At 42.0% G+C, this 26,443-nt stretch overlaps 1 protein-coding gene across 4 annotated transcripts in view; it reads left to right on the top strand.

Moving 5' to 3' along the window:
* Window positions 1-26,038, top strand: part of GABRB1 (gamma-aminobutyric acid type A receptor subunit beta1) — a 272,071-nt gene extending 246,033 nt beyond the window's left edge. Inside the window, exons 6-11 of one of the 4 annotated variants that reach the window (XR_012668172.1) lie at window positions 6,563-6,700; window positions 6,789-6,941; window positions 8,229-8,470; window positions 8,717-9,076; window positions 9,421-9,598; window positions 9,722-10,058. Coding sequence is in view for 2 of the 4 variants with exons in the window: in XM_048848426.2 (XP_048704383.1) it covers window positions 6,563-6,700; window positions 6,789-6,941; window positions 8,229-8,470; window positions 25,012-25,359 (881 nt within the window). In the remaining 2 variants the exon portion in view is untranslated. Of the gene's footprint in view, window positions 1-6,562; window positions 6,701-6,788; window positions 6,942-8,228; window positions 8,471-8,716; window positions 10,061-25,011 lie in introns of those variants that run through there. The other 3 variants (XR_012668171.1, XM_048848426.2, XM_075127947.1) reach the window with 3 other exon arrangements.
* The last annotated feature ends 405 nt before the right edge of the window (window positions 26,039-26,443 follow it).

Raw genomic sequence — 26,443 nt, 5'->3', positions numbered from 1 at the left:
TCCACTGAGATGCTGCAAGCTGTGCCATGTTAGGATACCAGAACTGAGAGCAAGGAGCCTGTCTTTCCAGTGCTTGCAAAGACACCCCACCACCACCACCTTGCAGGCCCAGGCAGCATGGAGAAGGAAGTTGCCTCATTCAAATGCAGGGGGATTAGACTGCGACAAGGGAGCCTCAGAATGGAGGCTGGGGTGGGGGAGGTAGGAGAGGAAAACTGGGAATGGAGCTGGGATAAAGGGAGAGCCTGGGACTGGCTGGGCAAAAAACATGGAATTAAGAAGTAGTGGGGGGGTGGAAGAAGTTGAGGAGAGAGGGGGAGACAGGTCTGATAAATAGATGAGGTGCAGGGGGAGAACTAGGATAGACTGACAAAGACTGAGACAAGGAGTCAGGTGGCAGAGATTGGGTTGGAGGAGCTAGCAGGGATGGGGGGTTAACCAGAGGCCAGGATGAGGAGAGAAGTAAATTGGAAGAGAAGCCAGGAGGGAGGAACTGGGATTGGCCGCGGGCAAGGAGAACAACACTGGCATTAGAACAATGAGACCAGAGAGGTGAGACTGGTGCTTTCTGGACACATAGATGGGGGCCAGGATGAGAAGCCTGAAGAGTGCAGACTGTGATTGGCTGGGTGAGGAAAATGGGATGAGGAGCCAGGGTTGGGGAAGAGCGAAAATCTGTACAAGAGGTCACACGGGGGGCAGAAGAGTGTGTCCACTAGAGCACATTCCCCTCCAGAGCCTGCAATGAAACCCAGGATTCCCAAATCTCACTATCCCTCCACTATCAGCAAGTACCTATGAAATCCACTGGCAAAAATTGTGTTTATCGCCTTCTAATGCACATAGAGGTAGACAACTTATTATTGCTATCAGTTACTCCCGTAGCTCAATTGGCAGAGAGCACCAGACTATTGGCTCTCACCAGGGATGTGAAACACCTAGGTTCAAATCCCTGCTCTAAGCAAAAAAGGTTTTGGCCCAAAAAAGTGCCCTGGCTCTAGCAATTATGCATCTATATAATACACAGAAAAGTGTTATTGGCCATGGGACTTTTTGCCACACACCCAAAGCAGTCACTTCTAACTCTGACTTCTGAAAAGTTCTCCTGCCATTTTGTCCTATATATCTTCGATGTTGATAAATGCAAAGTGATGCACATTGGAAAACATAATCTGAACTATACATATAAAATGATGGGGTCTAAATTAGCTGTTACCACTGAAGAAAGAGATCTTGGAATCATTGTGGATAGTTCTCTGAAAACATCCAATGTGCAGCGGCAGTCAAAAAAGTGAACAGAATGTTGAAAATCATTAAGAAAGGGAGAGATAATAAGACAGAAAATATAGTGCCTCTACATAAATCCATGGTATGCCCACATCTCGAATACTGTGTGCAGATGTGGTTCGTCATCTCAAAAAAGATATATCGGAATTGGAAAAGGTACAGAAAAAAGCAACAAAAATTATTAGGTGCATGGAACAGCTTCCACATGAGGAGAAACTAATAAGACTGGGACTTTTCAACATAGAAAAGAGACAACTAAAGGGGGATATGATAGAAGTCTACAAAATCATGACTGGTGTGGAGAAAATAAATAAGGAAGAGTTATTTACTCCTTCTCATAACCAAGAAATAGGGGTCACCAAATGAAATTAATAGGCAGCAGGTTTAAAACAAACAAAAGCAAGTACTTCTTCACACAACATACAGTCAACCTGTGGAACTCTTTGCTAGAGGATGTTGCAAAGGCCAACACTTTAACAGGGTTCAAAAAAGAATTAGAAACATTCATGGAGGATAGGTCCACCAATGGCTATTAGCCAGGATGGGCAGGAATGGTGTCTCTAGCCTCTGTTTGCCAGAAGTTGGGAATGGGCAAAAGGGGATGGTTTGATGATTACCTATTCTGTTTATTCCCTTTGAAGCACCTGGCGTTGGCCACTGTTGGAAGACAGGATACTGGGCTAGATGGACCTTTGGTCTGACCCAGTATGGCCATTCTTATGTTCTTATCTGGTTCTTGAATTAAAAGGGGTGGCTTTACTTTTAATTTCTCTCTTGCTTACAGTATGTTGTGACCATGAAACATTTTTAAATGGTAAAATGCTCCTCTGAAATCTGCAGAACTTAAAGCAGGGGGGGAAATAAAAAAACCTTTCTATTAACTGTGGGTTAAATTGTAACTTTACCTTCTGTCTTGAGTGGCTACACCCCAGGTAGCAGCACTGCACCAAGGGCAGACTTTGGGGAACAATTGCAGAAAGCAGCCAGCCAGAAACTCCAGCTGATAGGCCCAGAAGCAGGGACTGCTGGACCTTCTGGTCAAAACCAGAGACTGTTCTCAGACTTTCTCTGCCGTGTGCTGATTGGCTGTTTGCCCCAACCTTCCCCCTTCCTTGCAGGTTTTTCACTTCAGCAGCACTCCACACCTGCCCCCTTGCCCTCTCCTGTCCCCGCTCACACCTCTTCCCTTCCCATTTAGCTAAACCTCTCCTAAGTAAACCCACCCCAAAAATAATCATGGAACTAACATGATGTTTGCCACCACCACATTGTTCACGCTGCTTGTGTTATACCAGTTCCCCCACCCTCTTTAGACACTATTGTCTCACTGTTTCCTTGTACTCCCCCATCGATCTGTCCAAATCCATCTGTTATCTCTTGTCTTATACTTAGATGTAAGCTCTTTGGGGTAGGGACTTTTTGGTTTGTGTTTGGACAGTGCCTAGTAGAATGGGCTCCTGGTCCATGATTATGGCTCCAAGTCACTACAGTACCACAAATAATATAAGAAATAATAAACAGAACCCTAACATTCTTTTAACAGGTTTTATAGAGCAGGGAGGGAAAAGGGTCTTGTAGGTAAGGCACTGGACTGGAATTGGAGCATCCAGGTTCAATTCCCAGCACTACCATGTAGCCTTGTGCAAGTACTTAGTCTGGAATTAGTCTCACAAAATTAAGGTACCACTCAACATGAGTAATGATGGTGGCTTCTGGCCCCAAGACATAATTAGCTATAGTACTTTGATCAGTTGTAGCAGAGTTGTAATATATTCTATCCCTTCAAAACCAGTATGTCTCCTTTACCTTTTAACACTTGTGCAGAGTAAATTCACCTTTTAAATTAGAACAATTTCCATTAATCACTTTCTACCACAGACCATTTTAGCATTATCAAACAATTTGGTTGAGCACTGAAAGTGAAGCAAGGTACAGAAATCTGACAAACTGACCATTTTAACCAACTCTAAAATTGTCATTTTTACCTAGCAGAGGACTCTGAAAAATGTATGTAAAATGCACCAAAGGAAGAAACAAGCTGCTATTTTTAGACATTTCATTTTTTACAGAAAATCAAATACACAACATTTAGCTTTTTGCAAAATAAGGTATCTCTCTCCCTCCCCCCTCCCCAGACCTTTGCTGTAACCAGTTTTGCCAGCAGACAAAGAGTCTGATCAAGCAATATGTCAAGCGCCCTTAACTCCCACTTGAAATCAGTGGAAACCAAGGGTGCTCAGCACATTGCATGACAGCCCTAAAACAGGAGATCCCTATTTACTATGAGGTCACTTGAGTGCTGTACGCATGAGCAACCAGAAGCCAGCAGTTTCATCTTATCTAACAGCAATGATCTGTGCTAAAAGAGTACTAAACTATCTAGAAGCGATTCAGATGGTCAACAAACAGTGGCATTCAGTAGTTCACAAACAGCTAATACATGTTAGCATTTCCCTTTGTTCAATCCATCACAAATATTTGCATCAAAAGATGTTTATTCAGTAACTTCAACTGCTAAGCAGTCCCATGAGTCAAAGAGCAAGCTCTGAGAGCCCCTGCGTCATTACTGTTGCTAGGGAAACTACACCCACCCTATCCATGCCTTTAAGAGAGACTAGACTATAGTAAGGCACTGGCATAGATAAATTACATTTTTGACTTTTCTTGCTATGTAAAAATATATTGCTGGCACACATAAAACATGTTTTTAAATCTTTACCATCTAAAGTATCCACCCTAGTCAAGATGCAGTTAACTGTACTCTAAAGATTTGAATTCAGATACATGTTTTCATTTAATTTGTGCAGTGTAAATTAAGTCTGACCAAATCTTTACCTTTTCCAGGTAGCAGATTACTTTCTCTCTGGAGTAAAGGGGAACCAATGACCATATGGGGAACATATGACAGAATCCTAATATGGTTCCTGATCCATTTCTGGAGCAGCTCAGTTTACTCAAGATAATTGCAAAAATTCTAAAAGAGAGCTTCTTTCATGCAGCATAAAACCAAAACCAAACTGATCTGTTTTGCAGTTTCAGAATTCAAAGTTTAGTATTTGCAGAAGAAATGAATAAATGCCTCAAATACTCAGGGCTCAGTTTAAAAAAATAGATCAATCCCTCGGATGCTTAGAAGACACAAAGTGACTCCAATAACCAAAAAGTACAATTACAAGATATGGAGTAAAAGGAGCAGTGAGAGTCCAGGTAGAAAAAAAAAAAAAAGGAACAAAACACAAGCCTAGATTTCACAGGCCTCACTCGGCTGTGCGGGCAAGTAAGGAGGCATAAGGCTCCATTGGGCTACTTACCCAGTACTCCAGAGTGCAAGCAAAGTACAGCGGGATGGGTGTGCAAGGAGCTCTACTTCTGCCCTGACTTATCAGCCAGAGTAGCCAGCCAGGCATGCAGGGAAAACATTTACACTGCATCTGGGGGCAAGCCTCCCTGGCCGGAGACAGAGACTCACACTAGCATGCTAAAAACAGCAGTGTTGATGTACTGGTGGAGGCTTGGGATGGCTCAGAACCACCTAACCCCTGGGCCTAGGTATCTATGCAATCTTATTTGCCCCCCAACCTCTTTGCGCATGTTCATTGTGATGTAATCTTTAATTACAAGAGCATATACTATTTTTTCCCATAGAACCCCTGCCTCATTTACTGCATAAGATGGACAGAGCTCATTTAATGAGCAGCTGGTCAATATTCTGTTTATTCCTCATTGTTTATTGTGTAGCCCTAGGCCTTATTTACCTGCACACTACTCTAACCCTGCTCTGAAGACAGAGCTTTTCATTTCCTCCTGTGCTTTTCTATTGCACTCATCACCATAGTATTTGAGTGCTTCACAAACAATTAATTTTCATGACTCCCCATAAGGTGGAGAGTATTATCCCCATTTTACAGATAAGGAACTGAGGCACAGAGATTAAGGTTAGAATGGTTTCCACTAATCATGAGTTCCTAATTTAAGACACCTATGGCCTTTTTTTCAGAGTAGTTAGCGTATATAGCACTTTATGTGTTCCAGGTACAGCTCCCATTCATGTCAGCTGTACATGGGAGAGCTCAGCACTTCCACAGATCAGACAAGATGTTTCAAGTTGGGCACTCAAAAAAATAAGGACATAGTTAGTGGTCACCTGTGAAAAGTTTGCTTTAAGGGACTTGACTAGCATCACACAAAACCCCTGTGACAGAGGCAGGGATTCTCCCGCATTCCCCTTAACCATGAGGCTGCCCCCTCTCCTCCTGTAATTCCCAGCCTCATTTACCACACACTTCCCAACTTCCGCAACAAAGGCAGGAGTCCTACAGACAGCCTCCTGCACTGCACAATCCTGATTCATTCCCAGAGCAGGTTCATCCAGTGCCTTAAATGAGGCAGGGGTCCTATGTTAAATATAGTATGTGATCATGTAAAGACTACATTATAATGCACAAGGGGACTAAATTATTTCCCATACTATTCTCGAAAGTGGCTGAACCATTTTTGATGAAGCTCTCCAAAAAAATTTAGCCTGAGGCAAACACCCGGCATACAAAATGTTAACCTGAACAACTAAAGTTTGGCAAAATTGTAAGCACTGAAAACAGGGTCTAGTGGAAAGTGTTGGGCAACCTTAACTACAAGCAGTACTATCAGCTTCTCCTATAATTTTTCATCTTATTTCTGTACTTTTATTTATAATCTTCTGCATATCCATTCGCTTAGTGGTTCTCAACTCTAGTCCACCACTTGTTCAGGAAAAGCCTCAGGAGCGCTGGGCCGATTTGTTTACCTGCCGCGTCTGCAGGTTCGGCTGATCGCAGCTCCCACTGGCTGCAGTTCACCGCTCCAGGCCAATGGGGGCTGCGGGAAGGGCGGTCAGCATATCCCTTGGCCCGGGCCTCTTTCTGCAGCCCCATTGGTCTGGAGCAGCGAATCGTGGCCAGTTGGAGCCGCGATTGGCCGAACCTGTGGACGCGGCAGGTAAACAAACCGGCCCGGCCCACCAGGGGCTTTCCCTGAACAAGCAGTGGACCAGAGTTGAGAACCACTGGCTTAGATATTGCCTCTTACTAAAAAGAAAACAATGACTTGTATGTAACTTAGAATTCATGTAACAGCACATTGAACTCATGATTCAAGTAGCTACATTTTTAAAAACAAGCATTCCAAACCCAGAAAAAATAGATGAAGTTTCCTTCCTCATTAAAAAGTGTGGCTTGGAAAACCAACTGACCAAAAAATCACAAACAAGCAATAGTCAAATTGTGTTTCTTTGTTTTAGATGGATACACCACTGATGATATTGAGTTTTACTGGAATGGAGGGGAATCTGCAGTAACAGGAGTTAATAATATTGAGCTTCCACAGTTTTCAATTGTTGATTACAAGATGGTATCAAAAAAAGTGGAATTTACAACAGGTAAGCACTGACTATCTCAAAAAGTGCACCCGACACAGAAATATCAATGGCTGAAGTTTTCATAACGTCACTTTCATCCTTCTTTCAGGGGCATATCCTCGATTATCACTTAGTTTTCGGCTTAAACGAAATATTGGTTACTTCATTTTGCAAACCTACATGCCTTCCACGTTGATCACAATTCTATCGTGGGTATCTTTTTGGATCAACTATGATGCCTCTGCTGCAAGAGTTGCCCTAGGTAATTTATTTTCAAAGCTATTGAAGTGGCTTGAGTACTGACTTGTGTAACTCAGCATGGCTCCATAGTCAATGGGACTATGTTGATTCACAGTAACTGAAAACTTGACCCTGTGTTTCACCCACATGCCAGCTCATATTGTGATACCATGCTACCTGCTACAATTTTACCTGAGCAATCTGAAAGGAGGTCCTCAACCTGTTAGCATAGTTTATAAGGACTGATTGTGGTTTGAGCCTATAATCTTTTCAAAAGCTAACTGCAGTAAATCATGTTGTCCCCAGTCTCCTTTAATTGGAGCACCTTATGACTAAATGAATCTAGAGCTATTCATTAGATATATTAACGGCCTGTGATTAGAACAGAATAGAAACTGGTTTCATTCTCATAGACCAACATCAAAAATTAATAACATTGTGGTTGATAGATTACAAAGCCATGAGCTGGAAAAGTTTCACCTCATAGAATGAAGTAATCCCTTTGAAAATTAGTGAAGAGGGCTATTATGATGGCACCACCAACCTCCCTACACTAATGCCCACCATTCCGGTCTGGAGCCTCCATTTATCCCCTCAACTTTCGATCCTCAGTCAAAATTACTCCTAATACCTTTCCTCTGGCTAGGATACTTACTCTGAACTCCAAGAACACTGGTAAATTTAATTCCACTCTATGTGGATCAGGCAGGATGGCTACTTTAAGAATCAAGTTAGCAGCATTCCCTCACCTGACAAGACCAAGTGTCTTCTCCATAACAACCCTGTTCTGTAGTGACTACATCAGCCAGCACTGGAATGTGACTTTGTAAATCACATATTCTTCGTAAAGGGTCTTAAGTGTATTAAAAAAAAAGCAGGGTAGGCTACTAATGAGACAGGCAACTGGAGAAGAAAAGTGTTCAGGTAACTGATTGTCCCTCCTGCCATGGAAAAGGCAAGGGGTTGGCCCCCAAGGCCTGCAGAGCTTGCAGTTTAATATGTCACTTAAAGAAGGCAACTGCTGTTTCAAATTTCCCACTTTCCTCTTCACTGGCTCCCTTCACTACCAGTTTATATACATAAACCTAGCATGTTATATAGGTCATACTGTCTTGATGCCCATTAATATTTTTTGCTAGATGACAAATGCATTCCCTTAATGGTTAGGAGTGTCTGCTGAAATAATTAAGCCAACTATGTCATAAGCCCAATGGCATTGTGTTTGAGCAATGATACAGCTTTTATGCCTTCAAAGTGACGAACAATGTATCAGAGTTCCCTTACCGACATTTTTTTTTTAACTTCACAGGAATCACAACTGTGCTGACCATGACCACAATCAGCACTCATCTCAGGGAAACACTGCCAAAGATTCCCTATGTAAAGGCAATAGATATTTACCTAATGGGATGCTTTGTGTTTGTATTTCTCGCCTTGCTGGAATATGCCTTTGTAAACTACATATTCTTTGGGAAAGGTCCTCACCGTCAAAAAAAGGCAGCTGAGAAGGCTACTGATGAGGAGGGCAAACCAGAGATGAATAAAGTCCAGGTACTTGAGTAAAGCTAATGTTTCATATATTTTTATTTCTAATAGGGCATAAATGAAAGCATTAAACATTTTCCAAAGAAGTTAATATATAATAAGGGAGTTACTGCAACTAAACTATGGTGCCTGTCTTCAACTCAAATATGGTGCCACATTTCTGTCAGTGCCAATGAGCTCATCATCCTCATTGTACTACATGGCCAGATAAAAATACTTACCTACATTCATCTGTTGTCCAAAACCATACAGAGTGACCTCTTATGCTACATGGAAATTCAGTTCAAGACCCTGACACCTACAGGTACTCCTCAAAGGGTTCCCCCTACACTGTTAAGGGCATAAGCCATCCCTTTATGGATTATTCGCTGGAGATGCTGTCCATACCTATGCTGCATTCAGATGAGAAGCGGGGAAAACAAGTTAACAGAGGCCAGTTTCAAACACTCACACCTCTGCTCAAACACCCCAAAGCTATTCTGATCCAGGTGGAAGGTGGACAGTGAGGATCCATGAAGAAAATAGAGAAGCACCTCTTCTCCAGCATCAGCCCTGGCTGTGTGGACCCTGGTACATGAGCAGATGACTTTGTAGGTGGTCCATGGAACAGAGGTAAGTTACATTTTTTCTACAGATTTGGTGACACCAGTTACATCTTGCTGACGTTCACCAAAGCCAGTTTAAAACTTTCACTTTGATCGTAAACTGGCAGAAATATTACAGAAATTAAGAACATCTGTATCAGACAATTGCTTAATTGAATTGCCTTTTACACACACTCAACATATGCCTGTGACACACAGGCATTTAAATTAATTGTTAAAGAGATCTGTCAATTAATGATTTTGTTGTTGTATTGGTGACTGTAGACATACTGCATGCATGATCCTCGTAAGTATCCTTTTGGCTTGCAGTATGGAAAATATTGATGTTCTAAGGTTGGCTTTATCTTTCAGTTTTACATAGGAAGAATACATGATCAGAGCTGCAGGTTGGAAGCTAACTGGCGGAACTGGTGGAGCTGGAGTAGTTCATCTGAGCCCTAATCTACAGAATTTCCCTATATCTTTCATATTTCAGCGGTCAGTACCAAAATATAGGAAGCTGATTTCAGAGGGTGAGAGAAGAGCAGCAGTAAGTATGTACAATCACAAGATATGGCTTCCTCTACCATATTGACCCATGTCATATATCCATATTAGTTACCACTGTAAACAACTGTGATGTACACATAACAGTTCTTCTCCTTTTCTCCAGGTTAATAGTGCTACTTATTTCTACCTGAGATGTGCCCTAGGTAAGGAGGATGAGTTTCTTCCTACAGCAAATTCAGCATATCTAATGGCATAGTGAGACATGCAATGAACTGATTATGAAATTGAACCAGCACCTGAAAGAGAAACTGGATAAGTTTATGCTCAAATAAATTTGGATGCAGATAATGACCTTGTAATGTTCCACACATGGTGTTTTTTCTTCCTCAACCTGACAGAGGAGGAATCCAGGATCACCACAGTCCTACATCAATGTGCCATTTTTATTTTAACATTTTTATAGATGAAGGACATTTTTTTATTCCTTACAAATAAGCTCTCATTGTTCTTGGTTCTATTTTTGATGATAAAATATTTTAAAAATCCTTTATATCTCCCTGTCCTCTTATTGTCTTTTCATGGAGAGCTAGTTATAGCTTTGGATATCTGGGACAAAACAGCCAAAGGAGTAACACACTTGTAGGGTGTATGTTTCTATTTGTAGATGAGTAACTGTTAAAAAAACTTCAAAAGGATATCTCACCTTTGAAGCTCAGTTCATATTCCCTTCGCCATTCTATATCTACGCTGCAACAGAAGACCCATGGCTGGCCTGGATCAGCTGACTTGGGCTGCATGTCTGTAAAATTGCTGTGTAGACCTCTGGGCTTGGTCTGGAGCCTGGGCTCTGAGATCCCAATGAGGGGTGGGGTGTCCCAGAGCCCAAATATCTACACAGCAATGATATAGCCCTGCAGCCCAAACCCTGCAAGCCTGAGTCAGCTGACCCAGGCCAGCTGTGAACGTGTCATGGGTCTTTTATCACAGTGTAGGGGCAAATTGCAACACCTTTACACACTGACTATAATGTGATTATTTTTGTGCCTAACTGCAGGTTATTACGTGTAAGGGGCTTAAAATCTGGTCCTAAACTTTTGTCTCAGAACTCAAAGAAAAATTTATTACATCCTTCAGTCATTTATATGCAATGGATGAACTCAATTCACTCTAGACAAAATTGAAAGTTTCTGAGGCTAGTCCTCTGATAATAAATTGCAATGAGAGAACCATATTAGGTTGTTTCTATAGATGTCTGAGTACCCTTTACAGCCATCAGCAATATATTTTGCATATGTACATTACTTGCAGCCAAAACTATTTTGGACTGTCTTTCAGTGTTGCTTAAAAGCCACAAAGCTTGATACAGCATTCATCATCCTCTAGATAAATGTACTAGCTTGAGTTTCTTTAATCTTTACTGAGCAGCCACCCCCAAGGGATATCACTAATGAAGATTCATGCATATTTGGTCTGTCATGATTTAGGTCTTAAGCAGCTTCACTGAAGTTTTCTTAGGGTATGTCTAAACTACGAAATTAGGTCGATTTTATAGAAGTCAATTTTTAGAAATCGATTTTATACAGTCGATTGTGTGTGTCCCCACTAAGTGCATTAAGCTGGCGGAGTGCGTCCTCAATACCGTGTCTAGAATCGACTCACGAAGTGGTGCACTGTGGGTAGCTATCCCGCAGTTCCCGCAATCTCCGCTGCCCATTGGAATTCTGGGTTAAGCTCCCAGTGCCTGATGGGGCAAAAACATTGTCACAGGTGGGTTTGGGTATATGTGAAAAGCTCTGTGAAAGCAATGGCAGACAATTGTTTTGCGCCTTTTTTCCTGGGTTACCCGTGCAGACACCATACCACGGCAAGCATGGAGCCTGCTCAGATCACCACTGCTGTTGTGAGCATTGTAAAAACCTCGTGCATTATCCTGGAGTATTTGCAGAATCAGGCTAAGAGATGCCAGCACGAGGACATGGACACAGACATTCCTGAAAGCATGGGCTGTGGCAATTGGGACATCATGGTGGCAGTGGGGCTAGTTGATACAGTGGAACACTGATTCTGGGCTCGGCAAACAAGCACAGACTGGTGGAACCGCATAGTGTTGCGAGTATGGGATGATTCACAGTGGCTGCGAAACTTTCGCTTGGGTAAGGCCACTTTCCTTGAACTTTGTGAGTTGCTTTCCCCTGCCCTGGAGCGCAGGAATACCAATATGAAACCTGCCCTGACAGCTGGGAAGCGAGTGGTGATAGCCCTGTGGAAGCTTGCAACACCTGACTGCTACCGGTCAGTCGGGAATCAATTTGGAGTGGGCAAGCCTACTGTAGGCACTGCCAATGCAATCACTGACATTCTGTTATCAAGGGTAGTGACTCTGGGAAATGTGCAGGTCATACTGGATGGCTTTGCTGCAATGGGGTTCCCTAACTGTGGTGGGGTGATAAATGGAATGCATATCCCTATCGTGGCACCAGACCACCTTACCAACCAGTACATAAACCGCAAGGGGTACTTCTCAATGGTGCTGCAAGCAGTGGTGGATCACAAGGGACCTTTCACTGACATCAACGTGGGATGGCCGGGAAAGGTGCATGAAGCTCGCATCTTTAGGAACTCAGGGCTATTCGAGCAGTTGCAAGAAGGGACTTACTTCCCAGACCAGAATATTACCATTGGGGATGTTGAAATGCCAATAGTTTTCCTTGGGGACCCTGCCTGCCCCTTGCTCCCATGGCTCATGAAGCCATACACAGGCAGCCTGGACAGTAGTAAGGAGCAGTTCAACTATAGGGTGAGCAAGTGCAAAATGGTGGTAGAATGTGCCTTTGGACGTTTAAAAGCTCGCTGGTGCTGTTTGCTGACTAGGTTAGACCTCAGTGCAACCAACATTCCCATTGTTATTGTTCCTTGCTGTGTGCTTCATAATATCTGTGAGAATAAGGGGGAGACGTTTATGGTGAGGTGGGAGGTTAAGGCAAATCGCCTGGCGGCTGATTTTGAGCAGCCAGACACCAGGGTAATTAGAAGAGCACAGCAAGGCACGCTGCACATCAGAGAGGCTTTGAAAACCAGTTTCATGACTAACCAGGCTACGATGTAACAGTTGTGTGTGTTTTTCTTTGCTGCACACCCGCCCCCTTTTTTTAATTTTAATTCTCTGTAAGCCAACCACTGTCCCCCCTTCGATCACAGCTGGGAAAGGAAATAAAGTAACTATTGTTTTGAAACCATGCATTCTTTCTTTATTAATTAAAAAAAAAAAACGAGAGGTAACTGACAAGGTAGCCCAGGTGGGGTGAGGGAGGAGGGAAGGACAAGGCCACATTGCTTATTGTAGCCACACTACAAATCAAAACTGTCTGAATGACAGCCTTCTGTTGCTTGGGCCATCCTCTGGAGTGGAGAGGCTGGGTGACCGGAACCTCCCCCCGTGTTCTTGGGCATCTGTGTGAGGAGGATATGGAACTTGCAGAGGAGGGCAGGCAGTTATACAATGGATGCAGCGGTGGTCTGTGCTCTTGCTGGCTTTTCTGCAGCTCCAACAGATGCTTCATCATGTCTGTTTGCTCCGCCATTAGCCTCAGCGTCGTCTCCTGCCTCTGCTCTTCACGCTCACTTAATGCTTTCCTGGTCTCTGCCACTGAATGCCTCCATGCATTAAGCTGTGCGGGAGGGCTGCATGAGCTCGGAAAACATGTCATTGTGAGTGCATTTTTTTTTTGCCTTCTAATCTGCGATAACCTCAGGGACACAGATGATAAAGGGAGCATAGAAACATTTGCACATGGGGGGAGATAAAAAGAGTAAAATTTAAGATGATACATTTCTGAGAACAAATGGGAGACTCTTTCACAGTGAATCAAGCAATTCACAGCAGACAGCACATGTGCTTTAGGTCACACTTTGCCTTTTATATTGAGCACCTGCTGGTATGGAGACACATCACAAACAGCTGGGCAACAGAATTTGGTTTCCAGGCAGCCATGGAAAGCCTTTTGGTACACAGGGTTGGCTTCTTTCACCTTCATAAAATGTGGGAATGGTTTCAGACTGCCATCCTTTCCCATAGCTCGCAATGCCAGTTAGGTTTCACATTTAAAAGGAGGGGCTGTGGTTTTTGGGTGGATGTGCAGCACACACCTCCCCCTACCCCTACTGTGTGGCTATTCTCTGGGATGATCCCCTAACCTCTCCCTGCACCGCAGGGCTATTCTCCAGGATGATCCCTTTTAGCCAAGTGCAAACAACTCAGCATGATTGGGGTCCTTTTACTGTTCCCCTACAAAAATCCCTCTACTTCAACCAGGTGACCATGAATGATATCACTCTCCTGAGGCTAACACAGAAAGATATAGCCTGAATGTTGCTTTAATGTGACCAAAACCCAGGACCATTCGCTGCCATGCTTTGGGCGTCAATGATTCCAGACTACTTGCTACTGGCTTGGAGTGGTAAAGTGTCCTACTGTGGAGGATGAAATAAGGCAGCCCTCCCCAGAAACCTTCTACAAAGGCTTTCAGAGTACCTCCAGGAGACCTTCATGGACATGTCCCTGGAGGATTCCCGCTCCATCCCCAGACACATTAACAGACTTTTCCAGTAGCTGTACTGGCTGCGAATGCATCCCAATTCTTCAGGGAAAATCAAACATTAAATACTATTGCTTTTAAACCCTGTACGGTAGTTACAAATGTGCACTCACCAGAGGTGCCTTCTCCGGCTTCAGGGTCGGGGATCCCGCCTTGGGAGGGTATTGGCTCCAGGGTGACGAAAAGGTCCTGGCTGCCAGGGAGAACGGCTTCACCACTTGCCTGCTGTGCATTCTCTTCCTCTTCCTCATCCACAAAATCCTCCTCCCTGTTGTGAGACACTCCCCCCTTGCAGGTGTCCACGGACAGTGGTGGGGTAGTGGTAGGGTCCCCACCTGGAATGCCATGCAGCTGATCATAGAAGCAACAAGTATGGGGCTCTGACCCAGAGTGACCGTTTGCCTCCTTTGTCTTTTGGTAGGCTTGCCTGAGCTCCTTGACTTTCACGTGGCACTGCTATGTGTCCCTGTTGTAGCCTCTGTCCATCATGCCCTGTGAGATTTTGGCATATATATTAGCATTTCTTCTTTTTGATCGGAGTTCGGCCTGCACAGATTCTTCTCCCCGTACAGCAATCAGATCCAGTGTCTCCCTTTCGGTCCATGTTGGAGCTCATTTGTGATTCTGGGGAGACTGCATAGTCACCTGTGCTGCTGAGCTCAACATGCTGACCAAACAGGAAATAAAATTCAAAATTTCCCGGGGCTTTTCCTGTATACCTGGCTAGTGCATCGGAGTTGAAAGTTCTGTCCAGAGCGGTCACATTGGAGCACTCTGGGATAGCTCCCGGAGGCCAATAACGTCGATTTGCGTCCGCACTACCCCAAATTCGACCTAGCAAGGTCGATTTTAGCACTACTCCCCTTGACAGGGAGGAGTACAGAAGTGGATTTTAAGAGCCCTTTAGGTAGACAGAACGGGGTTGGTTGTGTAGACGCATTCATTTTAAGATCAGCCTAATGCGGCTAAATTCAACCTAACCCCATAGCGTAGACCAGGGCTTAGAGTGAAAAACAGAGCGGACTAAAAAAAATTGTAAATTCAGCAGAGACTAAAAGTGATGTGTTTTCTCCAGTGTTTTCCCCAGGAATTGAAATTGGGGTGGGGTGGGGGGGTGGAGGTCAGGGCCGATAAGAGGTGAGACTGTGAGGGTGAAGGCGGGCTGTATGGCACCATAGTAAAACTGAAAAATGTTTAATGACCATTTTTACTAGATTTAACGCATGTTTTAAAATCACACAAATTAAATTTGGCTACTCAAGCCTTCTATGAAGTACATCATCTACATCCTTCTTGGTTTCTTGTTATAATTTTGCACAACTCTGTTAATGAATTTCTTGAATGCAATGCTTTCATCTTTGGTGGTTTCTCGTGTGTCCAGTACTTCCATTCCTTCAATTGATATGCTCATGAGTTCATTTACATGATCAGGCAGAAGGCGACTTCTTTCAGAACATAAAATTCTATTCAATGATGAATAAGAACGCTCAACTGTAGCTGCTGTGACTGGGAGTAGCAAGAGATGAATTCCTACTTCTTTCATCCCAGGAAACATAGCATAAAGATCAGGTCGAGCCACTAGTGATGATAAAAAAGAAGTTGAAGTCAAATCTTCATTCGTTCATTCATACATATGATATTCCACTCTGTTCAAATTCTCTATTCTGTCCTGAGCACATGGCAGCCCCATTGCTGGTAGTGCCTCATTCCACTCAACTGTTGGTGTTTTATAGGACAGGGATCTGTAAAAGCTATGTAGAGGTTGAGTCGAATCTAGAAGTCATTTTTTTAGATTTTTAAGAATCAAGTCTGTGTACTTTTTCAGTTGTCTTAACAAACACTTCTTGTCCTCTTCACTTAAGGATTCAATATAAATGCCTTCATTGGTCAACTTCTGGACTGAAGTCTTTGCTTCTTCCAGTACTTTTTCAATGGATAGCTCTCTGATTGATCCAAATGTAGCTTCTATTGCTGGACAAAGATCTACTACTGTTGAAGCAGATGCCTGGATGGCATTGTTTAATGACCCAAGTGGTTTCAACAGTACGCTTACAAGAGAAAGAATGGCAATAGTAGTCTCTGAACATAATAGCAAAAGTAATCCACCAGCCTCACTACTTAGATTCATCCCATCTTCGTAGATGCTTTCCAAAGCTAGTAGTAACGTCTGGAGTAATTTTTAAGACAACAGCCAAGGATCACTCATGAGAAAGCCAAAGGGTTTTCCCAGGTTGGACAAATTTGAACTTCAGTCAGTGTCTCTTCTATATTTTTCAAGATATTCAGTCTTTTTGGACTCTTGCTGAAAAAAGAATATAATGAAGAAATTAAATTTATAGCTTTTTAAATGTCTTTTGAAGAGTCTGCAGCTCGTACTACTGCTAGTTGGAGTAGATGGCCTCTGCAGTGTGTATAGGAGAGATTAGGGTTACACTTTTCTCTGAGCAAAGCTTGTACTCCATCATATCTTCCAGAGAAGTTTGCAGCTCCATCAAATGCACAAGCAGCCATCTGTTTGGGGTCCAACTGACAAGCATTTAACTCTTCTAAGATGTGGGTTGTCACAGATGCAGCCAATGTGTCTTCCATAACTTGAACATCTAGAAATGCATCTACTGGCCTACCACTGACATCAAGATAATGTACACAGTGACTTAATACCCATTTGCATCAGTGCATTCATCAGCCATGTAGGCAAATTTTTTTCAATGTGGTGATAGAGTTCTTCACTTTTTCAACTGTTGAGTCTTTCACTGTTGTACCACATGCTTCTAGCTAGTCAATTGAGTTTCCTTGCAGAAAGATAGTGAGCATTTGCTGGTCTTGTTCGGAACCAGTGTTCAACTTCAGGATGAACAAGTGACAATGCACTTAACATTGGCCTCCAGTTTGTAGTGTGTGGTATCTCTTGCTTAAATAGAAAGTATGATGCCACAGCCATGTTTGTTCGCATGAACTGTGTTGTGTCTCCAGCATTCTTAACAGCCTCATTAACACTCACCAGTGTTGTCCTTGGTCTATAGAGACTCAGAGTTCAGAGGTGCTTTCACATCAGTTCACCTCCCAGTTCGGGGGCAAGAAGGCACCTTGCTCGTTCCTCCAGCTGCTCACTGTTCACTCTGGCCACTGTTGTTCATTCACGCCATTGCTCTGTTGCCAATGGCCCTGCGCTGTCACCTTCTGCTGCCACCTGCCACTGTGACCTCTGCAAGTTGCTCTCTTGAGGTTCCACCCAGCTCTCAGTGATTTCAGCTGAGCTCTCCGTGGGGGAACCTCGCTGCTAGTGCAGACTGGGCCGTCTCTTCCACAGAAATACTGTCCCACAGCAGGTCTAAGCACTGAGACCTGATTATCAGTGATTTCAGCTGTAGTGGTCACTTAACAAAACAAAAGACTATCTATGGAGCCTAATCAGCTCTGTCTTTAAACAGTGGAGAGGGGCAGGTCAAATAGTACTTGCTACTCAGGCAGACCATCAAGCAGAACACCTGCCCTCACCCTCTCTCTTGATGCCCTCAATCAGCACAGGCTAAGTACAGTTCTACTGCCCTTTACTCATACAATAAGAACAACAACATTTCATCACCCCCCGCATTCAAGCGATTTGTAACCCAACCCCAGCCAAAATCTATCACTTGGGTAACACAGCTCCGTTTGCTGGATACCTAGGTAGATTAGGTGTGAATGTAAATACAATCTGGTCCTGATGCCTTTCCCCCCAGCTGCCAGCTTATCACTAACTGAGGGGGAGAGCTCATTTAGACTTTGCTTACAAATCATAATTTGAAGTTATTAGGTTGGCCAGCATTGCCAAAATGAATGCACTGACATGGTCATAAAAAACAACAGCTGTATAAGGAAGCTAGTCTATGTTAATACTTTTCAAATCTATTACACTTTTTCAGATACACGTATTTTATCATACACTTTATATGTTTTTAAAGTGTGTATTAATGTTTCAATTTCAATTCAAATGTCCAAACAATCACTAATTGGCAACACTGCATGTAACTAGTTCACAAACCTGGGAGGGGGGGTGTTGGGGAAATTCAGGCCTGGTTTTCACTATAAAGAAATGTTCAATGTAAACTACATCATTTGTCTGAAATGTGAAGGATATTTAAACTTTTTTTATTTTTTTTTACAAAGGCAAGAGATCAGCTCAATCACATTTTATAATTCTCCTTATAAACCATTTAGGTCATCTTCAGATAACAGCCCAACAGTGTAACTATACTTTACATTTCCATAGCCACTGTCATCAGAGGCTTGCACAGTGACTTACAAAAGTTCATTTAGGTTCAGATTATCACTGGATAGGGCATTATATCCCCATTTTATAGATGGTGAAACTAAGACTCAGAGTTTACCCAAGGTAACTCCAAGACTGACCCATCTCTCCTGACTGTCAGTCCTATCCTTTAATCATAGGAACAATCATTCTCTATCTGGATCCCATCCTGCACATGCTTACACACACAGAATCCCAATGAAGTCATTGAGACGTCTCACAGAAGTAAAATTACAGATCTGTATGTATGTTCTAGATGTAAGTACTTATGCAAATGTCCTTGGCTTACTGTAGGAAATTATTTAGTTTACATTCATTCCTAAATGGGCAAAGTTGCATGTAATTCACTAAGCAAAATGTCAGATATCCATCTCTCTACACAGCTTGATTTTCAGACATGACTGGTGATTTTGGATGTCCCAATTTGAGATGCCTCAAAGAAATCCCCAAAAGAGGTTTCTCTGCAAGGCAAGCATCACTTTAAAATCCTGGCTAACATTTCCAAGGTTAAGTATGTGTGAAGTCAAAATGTTTGTAAAGGGTAACGGCAATATTTCTCTCCCTAGATAGCATTCTATTCTATTTATAGATCACCAGGAGTATATCTGAAAGGTTATACTGGGGGTTAATCCAAACTAGTAATATGCATTGTGAGGCAGGTCATGGTGCATCCTGCGTATCCATTTAGGAGAGTAAGGGAGTCGGGTGTACTCACTCTCTCTTGCAAGTGGATGAAGAGTGGGCAGGCAGAAACACGGAGTGGGCAGAGCCTTGGTTGCATCCCCACAACCTCTAGCATTCTGGCCAGCACAAATGTGCCTGTGCACCAGGGGATGTAATCTGCACTAGGTATAGGGATGGGATGTGTTCCCCCAAATTGAAAGGCAGATTGTGACCAAGTCAGAATCTGCTTCCTAGGCTGCTCTTAGGTCAGCACATTACCCCAGGCACAACCAACTGTTGTCCAGAGTTAGGTCTGGGTGGTGGTAAGATTTTTTAATTATTTATTGTTTAAAGAAACTAAATCTACCTAGTTTTAATTTGAAATTTATAACAGATATTTCCATCTAAAATTAATGTAGTCAGGGATTGTGTGCAGTGTCGCTGTAGCCAGTGTCGCTATAGCCATGAGAGAGACCAGGTGGCTGAGGTAATATCTTTTATTGGATCAACTTCTGTTGGTGGAAGGTACAAGCTTTTGAGCCACACAGAGCTCTTCTTCAGGTCTGGGGACAGAAGCAAAGTGTCTGAGCTAAGACATTTTTAAATAAAAGATTCTCTCTGTAGTCAGGGATGACAGTTCTGCAAACAAGTCTCTTTTGGAGATTTCTTTTGGCAGTTGCCTATTATTTCAAGATTCTTGTTATGCCTCAGTAATTAAACATCTGCTATACTTTTGATTTTTAAAAAGCAGTATTTTGATCTGAAGTTTAGTACACCCTGAAATGACTATTAAAGACACAGGGGTCAAATCCTCTGATGACCTAGTTCCATATCATTTGATCAGAGAATATTACATATATATGAACTAGTTTGCTTCTCTTTTGGATATTTTTCTTAGAGATCATAAACACTTTGCTATGAACTGTAAAACCTATAATTCTAAGGTGGTGAATTGCTTTGCTGATTATTCAAATCAGCAAGCTTAAAATGATTTAAAAACTCATTTAAAAATGTAACAGGATCATAACACTTAAATTAAAGCACCAATTCATATGGCACTTGGCTTGCAATAAACTGTGAGCGTATATTAGTTTACAAGGAAGCATCCATGTGAATCAATTTAAATTGTAAGCACTTACGAGTTATTTGTCTTTATAAGGAGAAGCTATAATAGAGTAACTTAATGATGCTTACACTACTGTTGCAACTGATTCTATATTACACAACTCAAAAACCCTTAATTTACACATAGGATTATACAGTAACAAACAGCCATGAGATATATTCAGCTCCTTCACAAGCCCTGTGAGGCTTTATTTCCCAGTTTAATATACAGTCACATTTTTCTCCCTCCAAAGATTTTCTTGTGTCTAGTTCTCAGTCAGACTCTTAGCTCCTTGGGACAGGGGCTTTATCTTCCTTTTTGACTGAAAGTACCTTGCATGGCTTTTAGTGTCATCAGTTTGCAGATGACACTGAGCTGTATCTTTTCTCATTCAAGTGATGCAGATTGCTTTCCTCAGCATCTGGTTGAGACTGGGGCACGGATGACAAACAACTGGATGGATGAAGCTCAATCCAGATAAAACAGAAGTGACGGAGGGCTAGTAGAAGGAAGTGGAAGATATAGTAAAGGTTTCAGAGGAACAGCCGTGTTAGTCTGTATTCGCAAAAAGAAAAGGAGTACTTGTGGCACCTTAGAGACTAACCAATTTATTTGAGCATGAGCTTTCGTTAGTCTCTAAGGTGCCACAAGTACTCCTTTTCTTTTTATAGTAAAGGTTGTACCTTCCCCTTTTATTGAGTGTGGTTGTACACCATTTATCGCTTGTCTTCACAACTTGGGAGTCTGATTAAATTTCCAATTATGGTTGGATGATCAGCAACCAAGACAGCCTTTCATCATTTGCATCTGACAAGGAAGTTACAAGTTACGATATTTCAAACATACCTTGCTACTGTGTCACCTGAAGGCTAGATTTCTGCAATGTGCTCAGCTAGGGGCTTTTTCTGAAACCCGTTCAGAAGCTGAAGTTGGAGTAGGATGAGACAGCCTGGTTGTTAAGCAGAATATCTGGCTGCAGGCATATCACACTGGTGCTTCATGATCTGGACTAGCTTTTTGTGAATTTCTAGATGAAGTTTAAGTGTTGGTTTTGCCTTACAGGAACGAAGCCCTACATGTCCTAGAACCTGTCTGAGAGACTGCTTCACCCTCTATGCCATACCACTGCAGTTAGTGGTGACTCTAAAGCAGAAGGCTCCTCTAGTAAAAACAGAGGGAGCTAGTGGCAGATCATTCTCTATGTAACTGTGTTCTGAATTTGCAATTCACTCCTTAACTTGGTCTGATACAGCCAGAACATGTTGCCCTTCAGGGAAAAGCCCCTCATTTTTATGGAGGATTCTCAGGAGAAGTTGTTACAGGAGTAATTGTTAGGGAGGATGTGGCATTTTTCTTATAATTTCTTCTTTACTTATCATGGCGGATGCTGCTGGGTTTCATCTTTATTTATGTTGATAAACAACTGTTAATGGCAACTAGAGCCTCTTATTGGTTTTTGAAGAACAGGCAAAAATATTACTTCTCAGTTGGAAAAAATTATACAAAGAAAATTCAATACCTCCTTTGAAAAGATGTTTAAAATACTTAATTAAATGAGACAAGCTAACAGCATTGTGGTCTAATACAATGATATAGCCCTTTCCCTCCTCTTCGCTCTCCCCCATATCATTACTATACGGTCTCTCTTCACAGTTCCAAAATTGGCTCCTAATTGTAATCATTTAAAAATCACTTCTTTTTTAAACTACTAAATACACAGAATTCTTGCCTGAACCATCCATACCCTATTTTTTTTACTCTTTTACATTTATAATGGATTTATTGAAATAAAGTAATTTCTGGATGACATTTCCTTAACTCCAGACATAACCATTTTTCACTTTTGGTGGATTCTTCCTTCTCTGATATTTGCATCTCTTTCCTCCTTCAAGAAATTCCATGAAGAAAAACAGAATCCAAAACTTCCAATTCTTTATGGTAACTTTATGGCTTAAAGTCGGGTAGGACAAGAAGTAATGGGCTTAATCTGCAACAAGGGAGATGTAGGTTAGATATCTATGGTCTAACTATACTGGTACTTAAACACTGGAATAGGCTACCAAGGAAGGTTGTGGAATCCTCCACATGGAGGTTTTTAAGAATGGGTTGAAAAAACACCTGTCAGGGATGATCTAGGTTTACTTGGTCCTGCCTCAGTACAGGGAGCTCTCGAGGTCCCTAAACTTGTATTGTATGAAGATCTCAAGTCCTTGTGTCTTTTAAAAGTCAAGTATTTTAAGTTGACTATGAAACATGATGGGAAGTCAATGCAGAAAAAGAGGAGGGATGGGGGATGACATGCCATAATAATTTGAAGCTAGAAAGTAGCCATTCAGCCATAATTGCATCCTGTGGATTTATCAAATACTGCACTCCAGCTAGGAAAAAAAATCATGACAGTCTTGCCTTGAGATGATTACAGCATGAACAAATAACTTAGCATGACACTGGAAAAGAGTTTCACTCTGGCAATATTCTTCAAATAGTGATAAAATCATAATCTATAGCTACATGCAACAGGATCAACTATTGAATGTAAGCTTTAAAATTGTATTTTAACATGTTACAAAAGTCTAGGAGGAGGATCTAAAGGATCTAAAGGATCTGCAGACTGTGCACTGATTCACAACTGCATGACATTCCTGTAGCAACTACAGCAATTGCTATCACGGAAAAATAATATTAAGGATATATTTAATGTATTTTGTCATATTTTAATGACTGGAAACAAGAAAACCCAACACTGTAGACCTAATCCCATTACCTACTGGCGTCAATGATAAGACTCCCACTGAAGGCCAGGCCCTAAGTGACCAGCCAGTTCTCTGCAGACCACCAGATGTTGCTCCACAGATCACTAGTAGTCCACTGACCAGTTTGGGAGCCTCTGCCCTAATCTTTACAAATATTGGAGTGACCTGTAGAAATTGAAGAAATGAGTTTCTGAGTGTTCCAAGGAAACAATGTAGGTTGGATCCCTGTTCAATCAGTGGTAAGAGAATAGCTTTGATACTCAAAACTGAAAGAAGAGATTTCAAAAATCGTATGTCTGATGTCTATTTCCTGAATGAATTAGGGTGACCAGTTTTTGACCAAAAAATCTGGTCGAAAAGGGGACCTGCTGGTGTCTGGTCAGATCTACTGACTGGACACCCAAAGTCCGGTTACTGCAGGTGGGAGAAGCAGGAAGGACTGAGTCATCACCCTCGCCAGCCCCTACTCAGCCAAGGTTGCTTCCTACCTGCACTAGGCAGCTCCAGCCCTGGCTCTGCAGGCAAGTCCATCCCGACCCACACAGGGAGTGGGGTGAGGATAAAAGCAGTAAGCAATGGAAGGAGGGGGAAAGAGGAGTAAACGGGGGACAAGGCTTTGGGGGGAAGGTGTGGGACAGGAGTGGGGCCTTGTCCTCAGGGGGAAGGTGTGGGGCAGGGGAGGTTCTGGCACTCCTGCTGGAGTGTCTGGTTTTTAAATATTGCAAAGTTGGCAATCCTAGAATGATTCTTTGTCTAATATGAACTATTATAGGAGATTTCTCAAATATTTATATTCCTAACACTTTCCAAAATTAGGACATTATCCTGGAGAGGCCAAAAGCATTCCTACACCAATAGAAGTTTTACCACTCAGATGTACATGCAAATTTGAGAAGGGTGAAGAGTGGGGGAGGGTGTCATTTGTGACCATTTTAGTGAATATAAAATCAACTATTCAATTTGGCCGAGCGGCACTCCTTTTTGTTTGCTTTTCATTCACAGCCAGGTTGGGAGGTGGCTTGCAAAGGCCTATGTTACCAACATGAACAAGGGTTCTGAGATGTATACATGGCTGTAGTATTTGTTATTTGTTCCAGAAGTGCTAACTTCATTTGTAAATTTTGCGTCACCTAATCAGGGGCAGCAACAATGCTATGTACTGTAGGTGACCAATCATAACAGCATAAATAATGTATATCAAATAAGTGAAAATATAGTTGAAACAACTAATTTAGGAACAGGTTGAAATGCATCCACATTAAGCATCCATTGAACATTTTAGTACATTTGTAAAACAAAACTGAAGTTTGTTCACACTAATTCACACATAGAATAAACTCTTTGCTAAAAAACAGCTCACCTGCCTCTTCTACCCGTACATTGGCAGCCTATGTATTTTTAATACCCAGACTTTAAATCTATGCAGGACAATATACATTTATACTTATTTCTATCACTACAAAAGATGGCTAATACGCATTCTGCTGGAGCTGGTTGATAAGACACATCCATAGCCTGGGACATTTTTCTTGGGAAGGAAGCCCACTGTCATGAACCATAGCAACAATAAGTTTTAGAAATGAGTACACAGCCCTGAAACTGTAAAACAAACAAAAAACAGAAAAATTGTATGTTCAGCATAAGTACATGACAATGTCAGCATGACCTGACACGCTTTGTTAAGTGGATGTCACATTTTTATAACAAAGATTGAGCCTTAAAGGTAAAATTAGGAGAATTTTAGAAAGGGGTGCAACTGTGCCCTCTAATTGAATGAAGCAATCCCCAAACCAAGATACCGTCTCATGATAAAATATATTTAACCACTAAACAATTAATTTCATCTTTAGCATCAGGCAGATGGGGAACAGTAGCAATATCTTCAGGTAATACTTATTATCTTTAATCGTACTGATGTTCTACCCTTCCTGAAGCAGCTTCCTCATTTGTAAAATCAAGTGAGATTTGCAAGAGGAAAAAAAATATGCTGATGCAATGATAACTAACTAGATAAATTATCTAAACTACATTCCTTTCTTGCCACAGGTTGATACCCGTGGAAACATTCTTCTTACAACTCTGGAATTAAGAAATGAGATCAGCAGCTCAGAAGTGTTCACAGGTATCAGTGACCCAAAAGCCACCATGTATTCATATGACAGTGCCAGCATCCAGTACAGAAGACCCATATCAAGCAGAGAACTCTACAGCAGAAGCACATTGGACAGGCAGATGGTTCATAAAAAGGGGCGCTTACGGAGAAGAGCATCACAGCTCAGAGTCAAAATTCCAGATCTGACAGATGTTAATTCTATAGACAAATGGTCAAGGATGGTCTTTCCTATCACATTTATTATTTTCAATGTAGTTTACTGGCTTTACTATGTCCACTAATGTATGCACCTATCATCTCATCGCTAGATTTATTTTCTTCCCTTCATTTTGTTAACTCTCAAGGACTGCAGTAGCCATAATGCTACATTTCCAAGGTAAGATACGCAGCCATTGAACAGTTCTTGTTTAAAAAAACCAAAAACATTTAGCCAGGTTCACTTCAGAAGAGTACAGTGTCTACTCCAGCATACTGTTATTTGAGATCTGTTCTTAAAGAGCATCTTCAACAAGGAAATAAGCGCTATTTCTTTACTTATCCAAAAAAATTGTGTATCTTCCATGATATTTTCCTACTTTTTTTAATCTGGATTTTTTTAAGTTAAATAAAAGACTGTCTTTTTTCCACCACATTCTGGTAGAATAACACTTGTCAAACAAGGCTGTATATTGTCTCAAATCGGGCACTTGACAAGCTACAGCTTTCCAGCATAAACAGGACTCAAAGACACGTGGAAAAATACCTGTTATAAAGATTATGTCTATTTTACATAAAGTACTGTTCAAAAGTGAGTACTTATGCTAGCGCTGGCCTTTGACAATGTTTGCAGGAAGTACCAGTCAAGGGTACATAAGTCCCAACTATCAATTTTCCATAAGGCTAGAATTTTCAAAGGAGCAGAAGGGAGCTAGGTGCCCAAATCAGGGTCACTGGAACCGGGGGCCAGAGGCCCCTAGCTCCATCATTTTAAAAGTGGGAGGGCTATGCCCTCCCACTTTTTACGGGCTGAAAGGGCAAGTGATGGGGGGAGGGGTTTCAGGGGGAAGAGGCGGAGTTGGGGCGGGGCCTTGGGGGTGGGGGGGAAGAGGCAGTGCGGGGGTGGGGCCATGGTTCAGGCACCAGTGGCTCTTCACTTATAGGGAGCTTCCACCACTCCTGGCTCAAATCCCATTGAAATTCTATCAGACAAATGGCTGATCTGATCTTACCTGGAATTCTGTTATTTCCATGAAGGAGTGAAGTAGAGAATTGAAAACAACATTTTGTAATTTGGAAGTTTGTATTAAAAAATATTAAATGGATTAATTCTAGGTAGTTACTAACCATTTTACTAAGGAATAGTCTGAACTGAGGGGGATTTTGCCT

This window comes from Caretta caretta, chromosome 4, assembly GCF_965140235.1.
Source record: "Caretta caretta isolate rCarCar2 chromosome 4, rCarCar1.hap1, whole genome shotgun sequence".
Lineage (NCBI taxonomy): Eukaryota > Metazoa > Chordata > Testudines > Cheloniidae > Caretta > Caretta caretta.
This window is presented reverse-complemented; position numbering and strand designations above follow the sequence as displayed.